At 39.8% G+C, this 21,620-nt stretch overlaps 1 protein-coding gene across 1 annotated transcript in view; it reads left to right on the forward strand.

Annotated features, from left to right (window-relative positions):
• Nucleotides 1–21,620, forward strand: part of LRP5 (LDL receptor related protein 5) — a 160,495-nt gene that overhangs the window by 72,255 nt on the left and 66,620 nt on the right. The window contains exons 6-7 of the mRNA XM_074918436.1: nt 2,948–3,344; nt 3,814–3,985. Coding sequence (XP_074774537.1) covers nt 2,948–3,344; nt 3,814–3,985 — 569 coding nt within the window. The remainder of the gene's footprint in view (nt 1–2,947; nt 3,345–3,813; nt 3,986–21,620) is intronic.

A 21,620-nucleotide genomic window follows, 5' to 3' on the forward strand; every position in this document is an offset into this window, starting at 1 on the left:
CCATATATAATATGACCTAGGTTCCTTTTCATTTCTCCTGTTGTCAAGCTAACATGTGCTGGACAAACCGGTGTCCAGTGACACTAAATTTTTTGGAGATGGTAATGTCAGAAAAAAACCCCAAGTATGTTTCATACTTAGCACCATGGGACTTGATACCAGTTATGTACTTCTAATAAAATGTCAACACAAGTTAATGAAACAAAAAGAGATCTAAAAGCCTTTCTTTTTGAACAAGCTCCATAAAAATACCATTTTTAACACTGCATAGACCAGTTTTGAATACAACCCTTTTATTATTTTGGAGATCATCCTCCCTTTCTGCTTAAAGTTGATTCTCTCCATATTGTCTTGGTTTTGATTTTCTCCAGTGTGGAGATGTCAGTGTAGCCCTGAGACTGCTGTTCCTGGGGTAATCCTCGATGTAGAGAGCAAGAACAGCATCACAGGCTGTGGATTGCCTTTGTTCCCAGATAACTTTTTAAAATAACTGCCTGGGAACTGTCTTGCATTTGATGTACTCGGAAGTATACAGTGAAGTAGCTGACAGTGTTGCCTTTCGTTCGTATTGGTTGCCGTTATATGTAGTTAATCTTTCAAAGATGATTTGTTGGAATATACATCTAGTAAAGAAGCACGGTAGAAGAGGAGGTATAAGCTATATATTGAACTTCTGTCGACAGTGGTCTTTTTTAAGAAAGCAGCTGATCAAATGATTGATTTTTTTTCACTGTTCAGGAAGTGAACCAGCATTTTAAAGCATAATATCAAATACTGTTTTAGGTATCCCATTATTTTTATTTAGTAAAGGTACTAAAATCCAGGAAATTCATAAATCTTCTGAAAATGAATCGTTTTGCTAGTAGTGCCTTCTAAGCATTACTGATGCACGTTGTTCTCTTAACAGAGGAAACTTTAAAAAGTGAAAAACTGTTGCTGTGCTTACCCAAGTGGGCAAACGGAAGAGGGATGCCTTACAAGTTGCATGGTCACCTGGGGCTGTTTCCTTCTTAACTTGGACAACAGGTTACTAGTTTTGCTATGTCCAGAGAAGTGAGCAGAGGTTCTAAGCGTAAGATACACTCTACCTTGAAAACCTGGTTTTATTTTGCAACCTTTGAAGTTAGAAAAACTGTATTAAGGAAATTTGATGGTAGACATCTCTCTTGCTTTGCTGTCAATGTATGGGCTTTCCCTCCTCCCTTTTCTTCACGTGGTTTTTGAGCTCCGAATTATTGTTGCTTTCCTTCTACCCAAGCCTTCCCTCAAAGTCTGTTGGTGCAACTGATACTGTAGTTATCAGACCTTGTCAGCTAATGCTGCTGGAAGAGGCATTCTTGCTGGAGTCCTGCCTTGTGCCAGCACAAGTGTTTGTGGAGCTCTGCAGTGAACCAGTCTGGTTGTTAACTTGGGCTGATGGTTTTATATCTGTTATTTGTTGTTTGGATCAGCTCTTTAGCGTGGTTTGCAACACACAGCCACGCTGTGCTTGCATGTGATAAGCGTAATGTAGGAGTGAGAACAAGCAGCCCATGGCAAGGAGAGGGGCAGTGCCACTTTATCCAAGAGCTGTGGTGACTTGAGGTAGTTTGAAGTGCGCAGCAAAGTGTGTCCTTTGTGTTGAGTAGCAAACTTGTTTGGGTGATGTTACAACACTGCTTTGCTACATCGTTTTATTGTGTATTTGCAGCCTGAGCACTGTTTCTTTTCAGAGCTTCTGAGATACGATTTGGAGATTAAGGTCTGACTTCCAAACCCAAAAGCAAATAGCAGCATAGCATACCCCATCTCCCAAAGTGAACATGAATTTCATTTTGATGTGCAACAGATTCAACTTCTGAGTCTCCAGAACTCCATATGCATTCCTAGGTGTGAATTATTTCTAGAATAATATTTTCATGAGGATTTGAATTTCTGTTATTCTTAATAGGCTCAAAAGCTATGTCCCATATTGGCCATTTGCTTTCAGTCTGGGCTGTTGGTGGGAACTGGAAGTTAAAACCTCCTTCTGTTGTTTGTTGGTCTGAATGAAACAGGACAAGTGACTTTGGTTTGATTTCTAGTTTTTCAGTGTTGCTAAACGATAAAAACCCCTTGTCAGTTTTCAAAGTACTCAACATTGATTTAGTAACAGAGTAGGAAAAAGACACATACTCATATTGCTCTATTTATGCTGAAGCATGCATGGGTGAATGTGGGGAAAATGTGCTAAGAAACTGGATGTTTTGCTGTGTGTCCTGGTTTTATACTGATAAAAGAAGTTGCCAGAAAAATGACACTGAAGATGCCATTTGTCTTTGAAATGTGCTCCAGGTTGTTGTTTGGCACCCTCCCCGCAAGCAGTGAAACTTTCCAGTGGGGAGGAAGAATAGAGGAGAGAAAAGAACAACAAACAATCCTATTGCCTTAGAATTAGTTTTGCATCAACTCTGGCCAGATGATTAGTTGCAACTTGCTTTCTTGTTGGGCTGTCTGGAGCAAATCATTAATGTAATTTGTTTACAAAATACTCAAGTCTTCTGTTAGCCCTTGTCATTTATTATGTAGAGCTTGTGTGAAAACCATGTCTAATGCACTGATGCAGCTAGTGGGAAGTTTGGCTGAGCTGAGGAATTTTGTATAATGTGATGAAATATTTGGACCTATCCCCACTGATTTATTTTTTTTAAGATGGTGATTGGCATGTTCCATATTGGTTTAGGAGGCTGGGAGAGAGATGCTGTCATTGTGAGATAAGAGTGCCAGCACAAGTAGCTAGTTGAGAAGAACTGATTAGGAATAACTTCCTACTCAGACAAGTTTATATTTCAGAGAAAGTTTGATGTCCTTATTTTAAAGAAATCTCTTATTTTTATAGTGTCAGTGACAGTTCACAGCCTGCTGTGCTGTATTGAAGTGTTCACATCAATAGCAAAGGAAATAATACCATGAATGCTTTTTTCCCCAGGTGCTGAAGAAGTCTTACTGCTTGCTAGAAGGACAGACTTGAGGAGAATATCCCTGGACATGCCAGATTTCACTGACATTATTCTGCAGATAGACAATATCAGACATGCAATTGCCATAGACTATGATCCTGTGGAAGGCTACATTTACTGGACTGATGATGATGTCCGGGCAATCCGTCGGGCCTACCTTGATGGCTCTGGAGCACAGACTCTGGTAACCACAGAAATCAACCATCCAGATGGTATTGCTGTGGATTGGGTGGCAAGGAATCTCTACTGGACTGATACTGGAACTGACCGCATTGAAGTGACCCGGTTGAATGGAACATCAAGAAAGATCCTTATCTCAGAAAACCTAGATGAACCTCGAGCAATAGTGCTCAATCCTGTCATGGGGTAAGTTCTGTGGTTTTTGATAGCCCTGTGATAATATTTGGATCAAGTTTATGGTCTGCTGAAACTGAAAATCTGCAAATTATGAGATTATGTGTGTATTATTTGTCAAATGTTCTGGAAATAACAGGCTTTGCCATGCTTTATCCCTTTGATAATCTGTGTATAAGATGTGACTTTTAAATATAGTGTTCTTCAGTGAACCTGTACATTGTGTGTTGGGTTGAATTTTCGTTGCTTCTTCAGTGTTATCCTAACTATGAAAGGGTTGGGCCACTGCACATTTTTAATAGTTTAATTTATTTAATGCTCAGACTTTATATTCTCACTGCTGATTACAGTTTGAGTTGGCTTGTTTGCTCCAGTTTGGGAAGCAGAAAGTTAGAAAGTTCTTCCAAAAGCAGGACAGATCTTGACACTTTTTCATCTTGTACGTTATGTGCATTGACTGTTTCCCCTCATTTTTTTACAGGTATATGTATTGGACCGACTGGGGTGAAAGTCCAAAGATAGAATGTGCTTATCTGGATGGCTCAGAAAGGCGAGTTCTGGTTAATACATCCCTAGGTTGGCCTAATGGCTTGGCACTGGATCTTGAAAAAGACAAGCTATACTGGGGAGATGCAAAAACAGATAAAATTGAGGTGAGTAATACAGCCATACTTATGTGCGTTCTTAGAAAACAAGTGCTGTTCTCATGTGCCGCTTTGTCTCGAATACTTTTGTCCATTTTTTGAGGAGTTTGTTGTTTCATTAATATTAACATGATATTTAGCATAACAAGATATATTTGAGAAGAAAGGAAACACATTCATGTGGTTCAGAAAACTTTTGCAAGAAATGTTATGTTTGTTATGTTTACATCACTACAAGTGTAATTTAATGGCTTGAAATCTCAGGTTTTACCTGAGGCTTTTGTGACAAATTGAGACACTCAGGTATGACCTCTTCAAAAGGTGTTTTGACTTTTCCATGGTGCTTGGAACAAGTATCTAAAATTACTGCCTGCAAAAGAGTTGATGCAAGGTGTACAGGAGAAGGTGGATATGGGGGCCCTAGAGAGCCATATTTCGGGACCTTAATGACTATGTGGAATCCAGGTTCATGGACAAGAAGTTGTTTTTAATGTACTGCCTGCTTTGAAAATGATACAGGCATTCTACCTCTGAATTTGAAGTGGGGAAGTCCTTCACCATGTTGGATAAACACTTATGACGTTGTTTAGTATTTCTTAATTGTTTAAAGAATGTCTGATAGAGCACGGTCTGTTTTCCCTATGCCCCCCTTTCTTTGGGAAGAATTTTCTTAAAAATGCAAAAAAATCATCCTGTCTACCTATTGCTCAAACACTAGACAAAGTTGGACATTATCTGGGTGTTTGTTACAAAGTGCTCCCCGGAGTAAGGTGGTGAAGTGTCTCTGGAGATTCACTGCTTAAATTTAAAAATATGGTCAAAGCAGGCATCTGTACTGGTCTAGTCATGGACATTAGCAATTGCACCAGGGAGGCCACAGATGTTTCAAGAGACATTCTCCTAAAGGAGATAGCTTTTTCCCGTTATTTTTGCATTAGTATTCCATAAATAAATCTTAATCTAAAAAAGTAATTGTGCTGGCACAGAATTGAAACAAGTCTTAGATATCGCTGCGGAGAATGATGTCCCAGAGTCACTGGGATTGATGTCACTCTGAGCAGAAGGTGATGAATTAAATAATTAAAAGCATTAGAATGAAGCTCTGGAGCAAAGATTTTTTGGGCTTCTGAGCATTTGTTCATGAGATTCTGAGGTTTCAGTGAATTATTAACAGTATTCAACTGAGAGGAGATTTGGCAAATTGATAGAGTTTGATAATGTGATATAGAAGGGCACATAGCTTTTGTGTAATCTGGGAATACTGATATATAGCCATTTTATACATTTGGTTTTGATGTGTTCATGGAGTTGCTGAAGACCTGTTTGTGGTAGTGGGCTTACTTTCATGAGTGTGTCCATTTAATTTGAGACAACTGAGGGTATGGATAGAGAATATGGATACAGATCCAGATATATCACACAGATGTTGTGAGGCAATCTCAGTTGCTTAAGATCCTGTTGTGTTGATCACCACCCTCAGTGCTCAGTTTCTAAATAAAATAGTTATTTAAGAAGTGCATTTGATTACTGGCCACTTGTGCTCCTGTTTCTGAGAAGGAAAAACTGGGTTTTGAACCTCAGTCTAAGTTGCTATAGTAGGTGATGATTAATTCAGAGGTTTGGGTGACAGCATGAGATGTGACCTGAGATCAGGCAAATTCAAAAATTCATATCTGTTATCATTAGATTTGTCAGCTAGACAAGTACTCCTTTTTAATGTCTTGTTAAGCTCTAGGTGACCAGTGGCCATAAGTCCCTTGACCTGGCTGTAGTATGTTCTTACCATGAAGCAGTTGTTTATTTTCCACAAAGATGTTGGAAGAACAGTTTGAAACTTAAAGGTGCTAAATAATTATCTCTGAGTACTGTAATTTGAAGAGGGAATTCTCCAGGGAATTTGAATTAGCTTGAAAGTAACATGAGGGGAATAACTAGCTAGTTGAAATCAATTCATTAAAACAATTATCAAACCAGAATGTGAGAGTAAAGACCCCCCAAAATGTTTTTTCTCTATAAAGCAATAATTAAAAATTTTCTTCCTATGGTATAAGCTAGTTTGCCGAAGTCATGTTTTGACTGTGATGTTACAACACTCTGTTTCTGTACCGATATCTTAAGAAAAGCAACATAGAAATTTTGCCCTTCGTCACGGTCTGTGAAGCCAATTGAGTTCTCATGTTGTTTTGGGGAGTAGCATATGCAACATTTTTAGATAAATTGTGAGCAATGGCTGTGCTCTGAGGGTTTGGCCCTTGGGAAGAGGGGAAGCAAGACTGTCTGCTAGCTCCAGAAATGTAACTTCAGTGTTTGGCAGTTGCCAAGTACTGGCCTTGATGACTGTCAGGGAGATCCTGTCCCCCTTGACCTTTCAGCCTGCAGGACAGGGAATGTTCCAGATGCCACCTTTTCCAGGTGGGATTGTAGTTGGGTTTTGTGGGCTTAAGTGGTCTAGTCAGTCTGTCTCACTTCATTGTAAAAGCAGCGAAGCCATTGATGCTGTCTGGTTTGACATCAAAGTTTAGGAAAATCAGAGAAGCCAAAGTAAGGATTTTCTACTCCCTCAGTTTTTCTTTTGCTTATTATACTTACTTTTTATGGTTCTCTTCTATTTGCAAAAATAGTGTGGTTCACTTGGTCTTGCACACAGAATCTATTCTTTATGTGAAGTGGATTGTGACATCTGTAGATACGTTGATTCCTATATATTGTGCAACCCTGTTTTAATTGTTAACACAAAGAGTGAAATCTCCATGTTCCTAGCAACGAATTCCACATTTTCTTAGATTAAAACAGGTGTAAATATTCTCAGTTTAAGTCTTCCTCCACCCTTCCCCCCTTTTTTTTTTTCCCTTCTGCAGTTTTTCACTTTATGCTTGGAGTTTACTTTTGTTAGCTATCACGAACAGACTCTTCCTGAGGCTGTATTTACAAATATCTCAATAAGCCTGTTTTGGGTAAGATGATGAAAAAAATCCTATGTGTTTGCCTGCAGTTTTGAACCATGCTGTGGAGGGGTCTGTTAGTGTCCATTCTGAACTGGCACAAGTTAAAATGGCCCTGGCATGTTATCAGCAGAAATGGATGTTAGATATCTATTGCAGAACTTCTGTTAGAAAACAAACTTTCAATTTCCATTTTGGAAGACGTGCCAGTCATGTCCGTATATTCTGCTCACGTGGGAAAGAACTGTGTGACTTAACCAGTCGCTGACGCAGCTCAGATACTGGTTGGTTTGAGCCTAATCTCTAATAGAGCTTTTTTTTCTTTAATACTCCTGTACTGCAAAATGGAAAAAGTGCACTAACAAAATATTTTGGAATAGAAGGAAATTGATCTGATGGGTTGTATTATATTTGTAACCTAACAGCCCTTTCCTGCAAGATTTCTATTTGGGAGGTTCTCCGATACCCTAGGTTGTCCCAGTAAGCCATGGTTTGTGCTACTCTGCTGGCCCCAGTACACATGAAACCCCACTGTGTGGTGAATGAGGGTGGGGCATTTCCACTTTTACTTGTGATTGAAGTTATTCAGCATAAACTCCTCTCATGCATGTGTTCTGTTGCCAAGAGCATGGCATTTAAGTGGCTTGCTTGGTGCAGCTGGTGTCTCTGTGATTTGTTCTGTATGTGTCTGTATGGCTGTTGCATCCACAGCTTGTCAGAAACAGAAGACAGCTGACTCCAAGTTGAGGGTATATGTTTATATTTTATACTATAGTTGACCTAGTTGAGTATTAGGATTTTTCTTTTTCCTGGCAAGCACCTAAAACTACCTTGAAGCCTGTTACTGGATAAATTTAGTTTATGTTAACACCTAAAACCAGCAGGGGTGGGATGGTAGATCGTAAGCTGTAACTCTATTTTAAGGTGCATCTGCTACTCCCATTGCCTTCTTTTCAGAGCTATTCGTTTCTCTTGGGCTTTTGCAGTGCTATCACTTGACAGTTTTCTCATCTAAAAACTGCAGTCCCAGATTTCCTGAAGGACCTAGAAATCTTCCAGAGACCAAAAATCTGTGACAGGTGTAAGGTAAAGGAGAAAATTCCCATCTCCCCTGCCTTCCTCTATGCATCTACTTTCACCTGCCTCAAAATGTCCCAGGCTCACTGTGTAGAAATTGCAAAATACAATGAACTGAAACCATTATCTCTGCTACTGTGCAGAACATGGTTGGATAAAGCCTGTCAGGGAAGAAGTAGTATTAAGACTGATGCCCAGTAATGTAAAATGCACTACTCTCTGCAGCTTTCTGACAAACTATGTGTAGATGAAAATTGCTTTCATCACATAGTATGCCTTCAGTTGCTTTCCATATAGCAAAAAACAAGAGTGAATATAACTTGTGCATATCTCTGCTTGGTATTCTGCTCTGGTTTCTGGTATTTTAGATCTGCAGGGAGTCATCTTACTCTCCCTGGGAAGACCTGTTCATATATGAAGTTCTTAAACAGCGACTGCACTTTGTACAACTTGGAAATTTGATAAGCTGAAGACATCTGTTTTTTTGCTGGACTTTGGGTTTGAAATGCAATGTAAATGTCTCTGGTTTGTTTTTTGTTTGTTTTGGTAACACATTTTGGCATTACTTTTGGGTGTGATCTTCCACAATTAGAGAAGAAATGCTGCAGAGCTGCTGAGAGTACCAGGCAGCATCCTGTAGAAGGAGAGTGTGTTCTTATTTGTGCATGTAAAACTTAACACGGTGAAAACCCTTTCCTGGCAAAAACCATTTCCTAACCTTCCTATCTGCAGCAGTCAGCTGCGACACAAAGGGCTCAGTCACTTTGCAAGCAGTTTGCATCCTGAAGAAACCATTTGGCAAGGCTTGTCAAAATTTTGCGTGACAGGAGCCTATGGGGCTTTCGCTGCAAATTTGGCACCCTGTGGTAACATTGTTCCCAGCTTTTAATTTTATTTTTCTTTTAAAGTTAGTTTGGCAAAGTGTATGGCAAGGAAAAATATATAGCAAATTTTGAGTCATGTCTGTTGAAATCATGTGTTTGTCTGCATGGCTGCAGCTATGGGTAAGGGACATGGATTAATCCAACAGAACTCGAGATTTTACTGACAGAGAAAAGGTATTTTCCAGGAACAAACAGCAGATTAATAAGGATTACAGGGTTCCAGTAGAGAGGGAAGCAAAGACCCAATGGCATCCACGTGTAGAGTTTCCTAATTCTCCTTAAAAACAATTCTGTGGTTAGCCAGGTTTTCCCATGTATTATTTCTTCAACATTTGCTTAAAGTGCCTACGGTATAACTGTATAATGAGCAATTACTGAATTCTCAGGTGTCTGTTATTATGTATGCATTTTACTTAAGTTTGTGCAATATTCTTGGAATAAATGTTATGAGATTATCTCTTCCGGCATCTTTGCCTTGTGTGTCCCCCCCTCCTCCCCTCTGTTGACAAATATCCTTCATCTGTCTTTGCAGAAGACTCTAAATTGTGTGCAGTAATTCTTTGCAAGTTTGTAGGGTATTTAAGTCTGAAGTGTAAGTCAGCACCTGATGACAGTCCTGGAGTTCACTGAAAGAATTTTTCAAGATGCAGTTATGTGGGCTGTCCTTAAAATTTAAAGAAACAATCTTTATAATTCATTTGTTGTTGATTACATTCTGCTTAAGTAGTGTAAAAGGACATTTGGAACAATTTCCTACTTAAGTTGGAGTAGGCTTTGCAGAAGTCAGTTGTACTGTGGGGAAAAATTAACAACTGAACTACTTTAAGGCTGCTTTTTCTAAACAAGTCCAAGTGTACTTCACATATTACACTTTGTTTTCCAGTCATTTGACCTAAAAAATGCAATATTTAATTTACACAAGATGCATTCTCATAACCAATACATTTGTGTGTTTCTTTGCACTGTCATTTTTTAACAAAGGATTAAAAAGTCTGTGGTGTAATAAATTACTCGGGACATATTCTGGACTGATTTATTGAAAGAGGCAAATCTCAGAGAGAGAACAATGAATTCAAACTTGTCACCACATGCTAATTAGAAATATAAAACTCAGAGCATCATTTTTCTGTAAATGTATGTGTATTTCAGAAGGCCTAGTTTGTATTTACATTAATGTAAATAATCCCCACACTGGATTTTTGTATTAATACAAGAGAACAGAAAAGTGAAATGGATGTAGAAATAAGAAATACAGGATTCCTTGGTCTAAAGAATAGATACTGGTCTAAGTAGACATCTGCAGTAATAAAATCACTTAAATTCATGATAGTGAGGGAGCCTTAATTTCAGTGATTTTTTTTGAAACTCCTCAGTGACATCTGGTTTGATTCAGGACTGTGTCAGAGAAATGTCAGCTAACCTGAGTGTTAGAAGTAAGTTAGCAATTGAAGTTTATACTGTGGTCCCTAGATGAAGCATATCCTATGCTCTTTGCTTCCAATACACTTGCATCTAGAAAGGATATAATTTACAAGTGCCAAACATCTAAAGTGATACATGGACACTTTGTGATACTATATTGACATATAACTGGTTAATGTTGAATAGCCTATGTCAGAATTGGGCTAGCAAAGGGTATAGGCCCTGTTCAGTGGCGTATTCCTGCGGCCTGGGCTGCTCCTTTGAACACTGCTCTTAGTGCCATTTCTACTTTTTTCTTTTGCACTGCACTACTCTCCTGCCTGGGATTAAGCTGTGTTGTTGGGGGAGTGACATGTGTACATGTTTGTGGCCTCTGGGTATGGTTTTTGTGGAAAATTGTGTGTGTGGTTTGTGAGCATGATATAGCACTATGTTTTTATTAGTTTGCAGTAGCTGTTAGGCCTCTGTATTGCTGTGTTTTGCTTGAAGAACAAGCAAGCACGTGTCTGTTGTAGGTAGATGGATTTTTTTGTTTTACGTGAAGGGAGCTGCTCAGCAAACATAACCACGAGAACTGTATTTGTAGCAGTGTCCAAAGACCTGACTGTCTTTTAAGACTCTGAAGGGGAATGATCTGTACTAGTGATAAAGAGGATACTTGGGACTGAATTTTTACCAGCAGCCAGATAGTCACTGTGGAATGGGTAGGAGGAGTCATTTGGAGGAAGGACTATCTTAAAGTGTTGTTGCAGGATTCTGCCAGTTCTTGGACTTTATTAAGACTGATGACAAATTAGTTATGATTTGCTTTTCCCCGAAGGACACTGCTGGCATTGAACACAGACTCTCTGGGAGGGAAGAGAGCTGTATCTTTGACTTCAGTGCTTTAATGATGACAGTTACAAATATCCGTGGAGAGTTGCATAAAGAATAGAACAGATTCTTGCTAATTCTACAAAACTATATAAAGACTGACAGGGCTTCTTCAGTGAAAAGGGGGTGTGTACCTTTAGGAAGAATAAGGAAACCTAGCAGCTAGGGGAAGAGGGTCTTTTATTCTCTCCTCTTCAGGAATCCCCACTCTCATCTGTCTGTTGGCTGTGTTCTCTTTGCACCATCAGACTCATCACCAGCTTTGGAGTCAAGAATAAGCACCTCAGTTCAGACTGGCAGGGTTGTTAGAGGAGTCTCAGCTTCCTCTGCTGAAAGGATTTAGAGTTTTCTGCTCCGGCATATTTGGAATGATCTTTCTTAAATATTTTGATACCATAGAAATGACATTGCAGTTGGTCCAGTTTTGTACACACCAGCCTGTAGTGGGGAACAGAGACTGCTGAGATGATGTACAGAGATGATGTAATGGTCAGCAGGTCAGACTGCTGAGGGATTTCAGATCATAATGGTTTCTTATGAATTTAGACTCCTTTGGCTGTGTTACATGCTTCTAAACCCTGAACTGTGGTTCATGATTTCCTGGTGTGAGACTGTCTTTTCCTGGAACACAGAAATACATACAGCCTCTACCTCCTAACATGCAATGCCCATAGGAGCATAGAGCCTTCTAGCTCCACTCTTTCTAATTACAAGATAGAGTTGTCTGTGTTTTGCTTACTGCTTAATGAGGAATTTCAGTATGTTATTTTATACCTTGCACCAAATGAGCTTTGTTTACTTTTAAGAGGACTGTTACAAAGTGTGGGAGTTGCTGAAGAAAGTGAGAGCCAGGATCACAAAATGAGATGCTTTAGCTGATGAGAACCTGAGTGTTGCACCTTTCTGCCCTAAGCTATGTAGTAAGGAGGTGTTCACAGAGCAGAGACACTCATTGACCAAACGGAAGATAAACTTATCAAGGGGAATTTCCTCCTGTTGCTTTTCAGCATTCGGAGTCAACTGAGCCCTGAGCAAGAGAGAAGTGTGACAGTGTTGAACAGGAAAGTGTTTGGTATGAGGGACACATCCAAACTTTGGCCAGTTCCAGCCTGTGTTCGTTAGTGGTCTTGGAGATACATATAGTTTTCTGTTCTTCAGCAGTCGATGGGATGGGATGGGGGGTGCATCTGCAGGTGAATGATGACCTAGCCTCAATTTGTCTTGTCTTTATCACCTTTTGGCTGAAATGCAGCAGCCCCATAGACAGGAGTGTGGAGGCTTCAGTCCTCAAAACAATCATCATGGACTGAAAATGTTGTATCGTGTCTCCTCAGCAACATGTAGTGCCATGAGCACAGTCTTAGTTCTTTAAGCTGAGATTTCCCAGATAACTTCAAATCAAATTCAAGACTCCGGTTCTTTTCTTCATAGTCTAGTCCATGCATATGGATAAGGCAGCTGCATGTCTGAAGTGAAGACTGTTGAGCATAAAGGGATTCTCCACAGTAAAGGTGAATCTTTTCCGTAGTAAAGATATATATTTTTTTTAAAGGATTGGGCTTGAGGTACTGGATTAATCTCCCCTCCTCCCTTCTTTTCCCAATGTCCAGAAAATAAACATCATCAAAATGTTCAGTTCTCTCTGCTCCAAGTAAAAGGTTCATATTTGTTGGCCTTGCCTTCAGCATCATAAATAGCCAGAAATGTTCATCTGTAAAGAAGTAGAGTGAAACCAGCCTTGCATCAAAACCCGCGTGTGTGGAAGCAGTCACAGCGTGAGCTTCTTGACCCAAGTAGAGCATACAGGAGATGATGTGGCCTGTGTTAGTCGTGCCACTTAATGCACTAGTAGAAGAGTCTCAAATACTGATTTGATTGAATAATCCTCCATAGTATGCTCTTGATCAGGGATTCTTCCAAACTTTTATATGCCCAGCATGATACTGTATCCATTAGCTTCAAAGTGAAAAATCCACAAATACTGGCAGCTGCCAGTTTAAATATTCGTTTGAGTCTTTCCATAGTGGAATTTGTATCTCTCTGAATTTACTTTCATCTACAACCATTCATGATTTATTAGGGTTGCTGTGTAGTCATAAAGACCTCTAAATCTTGTCAATTTTCCAGGGACTGTATTGGTTTGTACTACTATTTTAAAGGGATGACTTAAAAACTGAGCAACTGATAGACAGCTTCTAAATTTGGTCTTTGTGGAGTGTTCAGGAATTGCTTCTGTATGTGCAGCTTTTGCTATATTTATCAAGAGGAAATCCTGAGGATGTATTAAACTACAAAGTTGAAGAATTATTTGAGTTTTACATGCTTGAGGCTCTCCTTTCTCCCTGAAGAATTATTTTAGGCTATCTGATATCAAATCTCCCTTTTCCGCTGGCTCTCCTTTCTCCCTGAAGAATTATTTTAGGCTATCTGATATCAAATCACCCTTTTCCGCTTGCTAAGGGGAGAATTCTGCTTTACTTCCCTTGCTGGGGTCAACTTCCTGTATTTAAAAGGGATTTTGTATTTAGTGATAGGAAGGCTTCTGTACCTATGAAGTGTGGAAATGGGGCCCCTTTTATGAGAACCTCATGTCTTTTCTGGCACAGAACAAGTACATCTTTTTCCAGCTGCTGAGAAAAAGGCAGCTTCTATGGAAGTTGGAGTAACTCGGAGTTTCTTTGTCAGGCTAGCAGGTAGAATAGTTAAGAGAGTCTTTAACTTAGTAACCTTCTTGAAGTTACTTGCTGTATTGTTTGCCAATAGCTATAAGGAAATGTCTTTAAATACTATTCTTCTTTTTGTTTTTGTTTCCCTGCTTTCTCCTGTTTGCTTTCAAGAATAATACTGAGCTTTGCCATACAGCTTACCTCTGACCTAGAGGGAAGGTAGTTTGTGCTGCTCAGGAGTTGTGATCCCATGAATACTGTCTTACAGCAGTGTTGAGAGAGACCTGTTTCTCTGATCCTTTGGGGATAGTTGTGTCAATATGTACAATGTACCACACTGGGTAGGTTGGTTTGTCACTGTAATTTGGGAACTAACTTTTCACGGGGAAAAAGTCCTTCCCTTGCTCTTATTTTTCTATTGCTGTTTTGGAAGGGAAGTGTTGGAGATGCTTGACCTTTCAGTGTCTGGAACTCACCTTCTTGTGTGTAATCCTCTGAACCTGCTGAGGAGGACACTGCACCCTTTTTGGTGTTCAGTGACCATAGGTGTGAGCTTTTCAGATGAGGAATACAGGGGTTTGGGCCACAAACACAGAATCTAGCCACCTTCTCTTTCAGCTTTGTTGTTTTTTTTAAGGGTTCTGCATTGGTGATGGTATTTCACAGCACCACAGAAGGTAACGTTGGAAAGCACCAGCTGGATTGTCTTGCCCAACGCTGGGAGAGGGTTGTGGTACCATATCGACAGAAATTTCTGCAACCTTTAGTTGTGAAACATGTGATCCTGGATGCTATTAGAAACAGGAGACCTGATGTGGTGGGCTAGCCTGCTGAGTTCCCGTGGTTCTGAAGAACGCACGTCAAAAATAGAGGTGTAGAACTTGCTTTTCATGCCACGTCTTATTAGTGAAATTTTGAAAGCTGTCAGTACCATTTTTAGACTTGTGTCATCCAGCCCTAACAAGAAAGAAATTTAACAGACATACATGACAGACACCACCAGCCTACCCTAGTTCTCCCAAGATTGCCTGCAATGGTGGGAAATTTCTCTGATAAATGTCTGTAGTGTAGATGAGACCAAAGGTTTTTGTGTCTATTTAGCCTTTCTAAAAATTCTTCAGTGCGCTGATGGGATAGCAGTCACTCAAAGGAAGACTTCCTTTGCTTGGCTTGATTGACCAGAGTCATTCTGTGGGAAAGGATGCTAACTTATTCTAAACTGAAGGTGACCCTTGCCTTTTTGTGAGCAATAAAGACATAATAGAGGCCCAGTTAGGGTTCAGCGGAACCCCCACAGCCATCTGCACACTTCATTGGCAGAAGTGGCTTTCACTTGAACTTGCATTTGACAAGTGTTTTCTGTCTCTTTCTCATTCAGAAGGGTCCTTCAAAGCCAAGTAATTGAAATGCTCTCACCCCTCACTCCTTTTCCTCCTTCCCTCAGACTTGCTTAAATTGCAGGGCAACTGGTATTCAGTGTTAATGAGTAAAAATGCATGCGCTTCCAAAGCTCACACTTTTTTTTCCTTCCCATAGGGAAGTTTCTAAAAAAAACCCCTCTTTTCCACACTCTCCAGCACCAACTTCATAAAGGAAAAGTTGGGGAAAAAAAGTGTTTCTGTTTCGTTGCCGTTTCTCTCTCTTCCTCCCCCTCTTTTTTTTTTTTTTTTTTTTTAATCGGGCTGGACTTTTTGAAATGAAACACAAATCAGGTCTCTGGAATAAAAGGTTGTGAGTATGCCTTGTGGCATTTGGAATGAGACTATTCACTGCTTGAATGACTATAAATAGAAAGCAAGGAGCTGCGTATTTCTCAGTTCAGACTCCCTGCAAAGAAGCGCCCTTCCCAGTTAAAGGGTGACTTTTTGAAAGAAACCTTGTTCCTTGTGCTGAATTGAATTGCTCCAGGGATTCTTCTCTTTGCAGCTTGCATAAAAAGGCGTTAATCTCTAATTTATTTCTCCTTTTAAAAGGTGGTATCTTCCATCATAAATGTGTATTCTTAGCCATGTTGTCAGATATGCCTGTCTTGTCTGTACAAAGTTGCATGTAAAAAAATATCTGAGTGCAGAACAAACATTGTTCTCGGCAATTTTTGCGCCTGAAAGCTTTCTTTTTGGCTCTGGGCCAGCTGTCGGTTCCCTTTTTATCTGGTATTCATTCTTCAATGAGAAGGCTAAATTAGCAGCACTCAGGTTTTTTAGGTTTTTTTTTTTTTTTTTAGGGATTGAGGAACAGAATGGGAATTGTGATTGATTTTTATAATAAAAGATTTGATTCTCCCAACCCACTTGTGATGTTGCCGACAGTAAGAACCCCAATAGCTTACTGTTGCAGTTCTGCAGACAATTTGTTTGGCTGATTTGGTTGTTAGAAAATGCTCATAAATCTCCTGTGTTGTGTAGTTATGCAAATTCAGTGCAATCATTTTTCTTCTGCCTCCCCTTTTCAGAAGGACTGTAGTATTAAAGAAAGAAGCATAGTTTATGGGAGGAAACCATTTGACAGGTTTGTGAGTTGGCAGTATTAAATATCCTAGCACTTCAGCAGTTGGATTGGATTTTTTCTCCTTTTTTTTCCTTTTTTTTCCCAATTTTTTTTCTTTTTTCCCCTCTCCCTTTTTCTTCCTCCCCCTTCTCCTTTCCCCCTCCTAACACAGTGGTGTTTTGTGTGGTGTTATTTTGAAAGCTGCTTCTAATTTTCTCCTCAGACTTTTTGTTTCACGTTTTTTTTCTGCCTTCAAATAACAAGCAAGGACAGAATTCTTCATAGAGTTTTCTTTTCCCTGTTCATAGTTCTCTGAGGATGGGTCTATAGATTCCTTGCATTGCTCTTTCCGTTACTGATGGATTCCTGGTTGTGCGAGTTCCGTTTTTTTTGTTTGTTTGTTTGTTTAACAGAGGGATTTAAAAGTTGACAAATACCCACCTTAATTTTTTAAAGCTTAGTCTGTGCATGATTTGCAGTGTTTTTTGCATTAGTGCTAATGTAGAAATGAGAGCAACAGTGAATGGAGAGGAAATAATGGGAGTAATAGGAAGTTGCTGTTCATAGTTCTAATATAAGGGGGAAAAGCAGGAAAAGAAATGTGCTCCTCGACAAGCCCAGGAAAGCAGATTTTAATAGGTTGCCAAGCCAGCTAAGGAGAGAAGAGATTCTATAGTATTTAATTTCTTATTAGTTTTCTAAATTGTAATTTTCATAGTTTAAAATGGTCAGTGTCACTCTTCATGGGATTTTTCATAGCTGGACACATGAATAACAAACTTTATTAGAGAAATGTATTCAAGGTGGTCATTTCCTTTTCTTGATCCCAATTATTGGGATGTCTTGGTTATCCTTGTCATTTCACATTTTTGTCTGCGTGCTGGTTTCTGTCTGGGGCACCGTATGTTTTCCTTGTCACCTTTATTGTGTGACTGACTTCACCTACGATGGGGCCCTGCTGTCCTTCTGCATTTGCAGCTACCGTAGGTATTTCTGTTGCCATTTCCCTTTCCCTCAGGAGCCTCTTGTGAGCCATTGTACAAACACATTGGGCTCTTTTTCGGCCTGCCTTGCCTCCAGTGACTTTTGTCCAGCATTTAAAGCGGCTTTGTCACCTACCATCCACTCACAGCTGTAAAATTTGCCTGCTGTTATTCCGATCTTAGCTCATAGTTTTACACTGATTTTCTTCCTACCTCTTAATTTCAAGTAACTTTGCTTTATGGGATGTTTTACCTTTATAAATTTCCTTGAGCAGAGTTGTTAGTTTAGAAAGACAATCACTTGCTCAGATTGTATTTTGCCAGTTATTCAGCTGAATTGCCTTTGAGTTCCTCACTTGTTGTAGAGTTACTTTCTAGCTAAAAAACCCCACATGCAGTTTTTCTTAGATCAGATATTTCATTGGTTTATTTTTAATTACATTGCCCACGTTCATGATTATATAACATCTTGGATCATGTGTTTTTTTAACTTATCAGTAAGATCTTTTTATATAGAGAGTTTATATATATATAAAATGTGTATATTTAATAATTATATATGTATATCCTGTTGAAAAGCAAAACATTACAATGTGTAAAATGGGTGGCAAGCACAGAGCGCACCTTTCTTCTAGCTATGGGTGTGGTTTTGTTCCTTGTTAAAACATCAAACATTTTTGACAAATTTAAGGCAAGAAAAAACTTTCCAGGAAGGACATCGTAGAATCTAGCTAGTTGCTTCTAACATAAAACTTGCCTGCTTTCTGCATATGTATTAATAACATTTTAGTCTTATTTTGAATGCCTGAAAACCCCGTTGCTCTCACCTAGCAGGTAAAGCACAGGAGAGCCCCTCTGCTTTAGAAACCACTAGTCATGAAAGCTGTGTCCTTGGAAAGAGAGCAGAACTGATTTTTGTTTCCCTCCCCTGGGGTTTCTCCTTACCAAGGTGGTTAAAGCAGCAAGGTTGTAGATCCAGCTACCTTGTTGTCATCTCCCAGTCCTATGATGAGTCCTTCTGGTTTAGCCCCAAGCAGTTAGCACAGGTCTACATGAGGAAAGTTCCCACTCAAACCCCTGGTCTCTTGAAAACATCTCAGAATGGATGTTCAGTTTATCAGATAAACAGTAAGAATTAACAAACTCAATTTAACAAATGTGTATGGTGAAAGATTAAGTTTGGTTTGAGGCCTCCCTTCACTTACTTAGCAAAAAGGAAGTTTTTGCAAATTGTGCTCAAAGCTTGTGGATAATCTTCTAGTTTACCTTCTCAGATTCCTCTCTGCTCTTGTCATGTGAGGTTTTCCTAACCCAGCAGCAATGGATGTTTAAGACTCGTCCAAATTCTGTGCTATCTGTCAATAATAGCTGTGTAATAGCCTTTTCCGGTGATGTAAGGGATAAATAAAAACTTTGCTTTTACTTTAATACTGATTTTACTGGATTCTTCTGTGTGTTCCTTTGATTTTTCTTTGCTTTACTCTTCTTCAGTCTAACCTCACGAGGTAGCGTTATTAACTCATGGTCTCTAGCTGCCTGACTGCAGGAGTCAGAAGATTTCCATGTCTCATGTATAACTGAAGAGACCTATTCACCTTGGCCACATCTGGAGGCACAACACTGAATCACTGAGGTGATACAGAAAATCCTTTTCTTAATAGGTACTTGGTGTGCCTTGTATGTCTGTGAAGAGTCATAAGGATCTGGGTTTAGGAAGTCATATTCTCTAGAACTTGTTGTCCAGCCTGATAAACGATCCACTTACCATTGTTTAGAAGTAGGAACCATGCATCTTTGTGGCAGTATTGGTGTCATCCACTTGGCTTGTGACATGCTGATTAGTCACCTTCAGTGCTCAGTAGGAGCTCCATATGGAGAAATGTGTATGAATTTAAGTGGACCCTGTTTTCTTAAATGGTTTTGAGATTGAAGTCTATGAACCATTCAGTGAGTTGGTGATTTTAGGGGGTGGGGTGGAGTGTGGTTTTTTTCTTTGGAAGGCAAAGCAGTTATGTTTCTTTTTGGCAAAAATAGTGCTCTACTTTCCACTGCTAAATGGTGATGTCATAGAGCAGCACAGGATAATCTACGTATTCCCTGTTCTTGTTGTAGAATTGTTTCCAAACACTGGATTTGCTGGTGCAGATTCGTACTCACTGGAAATAATACAATTACTCCAGTCTGTTGTCAGAACAGGATATTAATGGGTGGCATATTATTAAATCAAATTAATAAAAATGCTTAAAAGAGAAACTGCAACCAGCAGCTGCATGTAGCATGTAGCAACATGAAGCAAGACCTGGACTAAAAGCACAGAAATGCGTGTCTTTGTTAAAGTGTAAGTGAAATATTTGTCATGAGCATTAAAAAGAGAATTGCTTGAGTTTGTTTGCACAGCTCCCACAGAAATAATGTCAACTTAAGCAAATTTTTGACACCCAACTTGTCACTACCTGTGACAGCTTGTGTAGAAATAACTGCAGCTGGGAAATCTTGTGCCTGTGAATTTATGCTTAGATTGGAAGTGACTCCTGAAGACCATGCCGTGATGCAGAGATACCATTTTTGCTAGTCCAGACTGATACAAGAGATGTATGCTGCCCTGCAGAACTCCTGATCTAAAATGGCAAGGCCCAGCCTAAGCTTTGATACTACCTTAGTGATCTGAAAATGCTGGGCACAAGAGGATTGTCAGGTTCCATGAGGAATCTGGGAGGTGACCAAGGTCATAACCAGGACATTGTAAAGATTTTTCCAGAACAGTAATTACAAAACTCCTGGGTTTGTTCTTGGTTTTGGGTTTGAGTTTGTTTTGTTTGTTTGTTTGTTTTTTTAAAGGCTGGTTGCATTCTCATGGCCCAGCAGAGGTTTAGTAAGGCCCAGCCTTGTGTTTGATGCCCTGGGGAGATACTGTGTTTTGCAGCAACTTTTCAAGAGCATCCTGTGAGGCAGTGAAACATAAGTACTTCCTTTTTAGAGAAGGATTAAGCTTTGTGCCACCCACTTCTATCTAGGAAGTTGAAGAGCTCTTGTGGGTAGGGAGCATCATTGGCCTTCCCGTTACAGATGATTAAATTAAGGCATGTTTCAGTTAAGTGGCAGTTAGATTTGGGACTCAGGTCAGGTCTAAGAGTTGGGAGGGTTACGGCTGTGGAAGAAGTCATGCTCCTCAGCCTGTGCTGGAGCTGGGAAGGTCATTTGTGCAGAGCACCAGCACTCCACCAGTATGAGATGTTCCTCTGCTAGTGGGTGTTTCTGGCAGAGTTGTACTGGGGAGATCTTCCAGCATAAAGTAGATCCCTGCAGGACAAAAGTAGGTGGTACTTAAACTGACTTACTGCAAGACCTTGGGTTGGGTGTTTCGGTATCACGTGCCCCTGCAGTGGAGGAAGGTTAGTGTTTTCCAGCTCCTTGAAGCTTTACTAATTTAAGGTTTGTGAAATGCTAAATAAATGCAAACTTTCTGCTGCCAAGAAACAGGGAGATTCAAGGCACCTTTGTGGAGTGCCACTGCCTGTCTTTTGGCCTCTGCTTTTTCCTCCCTGTGGTTTGTCTTGCGGGCTTTAGTGTTCTGACCTCACGAATCTGCCTTTGAGGATTCAGTAGCAGACCAAATGTCAAAACTGTTCTTGGTACAAGCATTTGCCTTTTGTTTTATCAACAGGCCTCTGGCATGGCCATACAGGCAGCAAAAGGAATGTCTTCTCTTTGATACTTTGTGTTTGTGGCATTATGGGATGTGGGTCTAGAGACTTTGTATGGTGCTTATGCATTGACGAGATCTCCTTTTGGTGTGAGCTTAACACCCACATGGCAGTTCCATCTTGTCTGTCATCTGGTTGTTCCTGCTATGGAGACACCTCACAGGGAGGAGGAATCCCATTTGTTTGACAGAACTGATGCACTTGATGCTACCCTTGTGTAGTCAAGAGCTTCTCATGCATGTTTTTTGTTGTCTTCTGAGATGGGAAGGATCTACCAGGTAACTGGCCTTCTTTTCCTTTATTTTCATCGTTCTTAGTAACCTGTTGATTGTGCTACAATGTACAGAAATCAATGCTAGTTGTTACTTACCATTTTCCAGAACAAAGTTAAGATTGCATCAATTTGTGCCTTCATTATCTATTTCCTGGCTTTTGAAAGTTTGAACTTGTGACTGTAGTGGCGCACCTGGTAGCAGAGGCCAGTTTTGTCAATGCAAAGTTAAAATAATTTCTGTTGGTGAATATCTCAGCTTGCTTAGATCTTGTGAAAGAAATTGAAAACATGTAGCAAATGGCTCTTAAAAGAGAAGAGATTGCCAATGAGGT

The sequence above is a fragment of the Athene noctua genome, chromosome 14 (assembly GCF_965140245.1).
Source record: "Athene noctua chromosome 14, bAthNoc1.hap1.1, whole genome shotgun sequence".
NCBI classification, from domain to species: domain Eukaryota; kingdom Metazoa; phylum Chordata; class Aves; order Strigiformes; family Strigidae; genus Athene; species Athene noctua.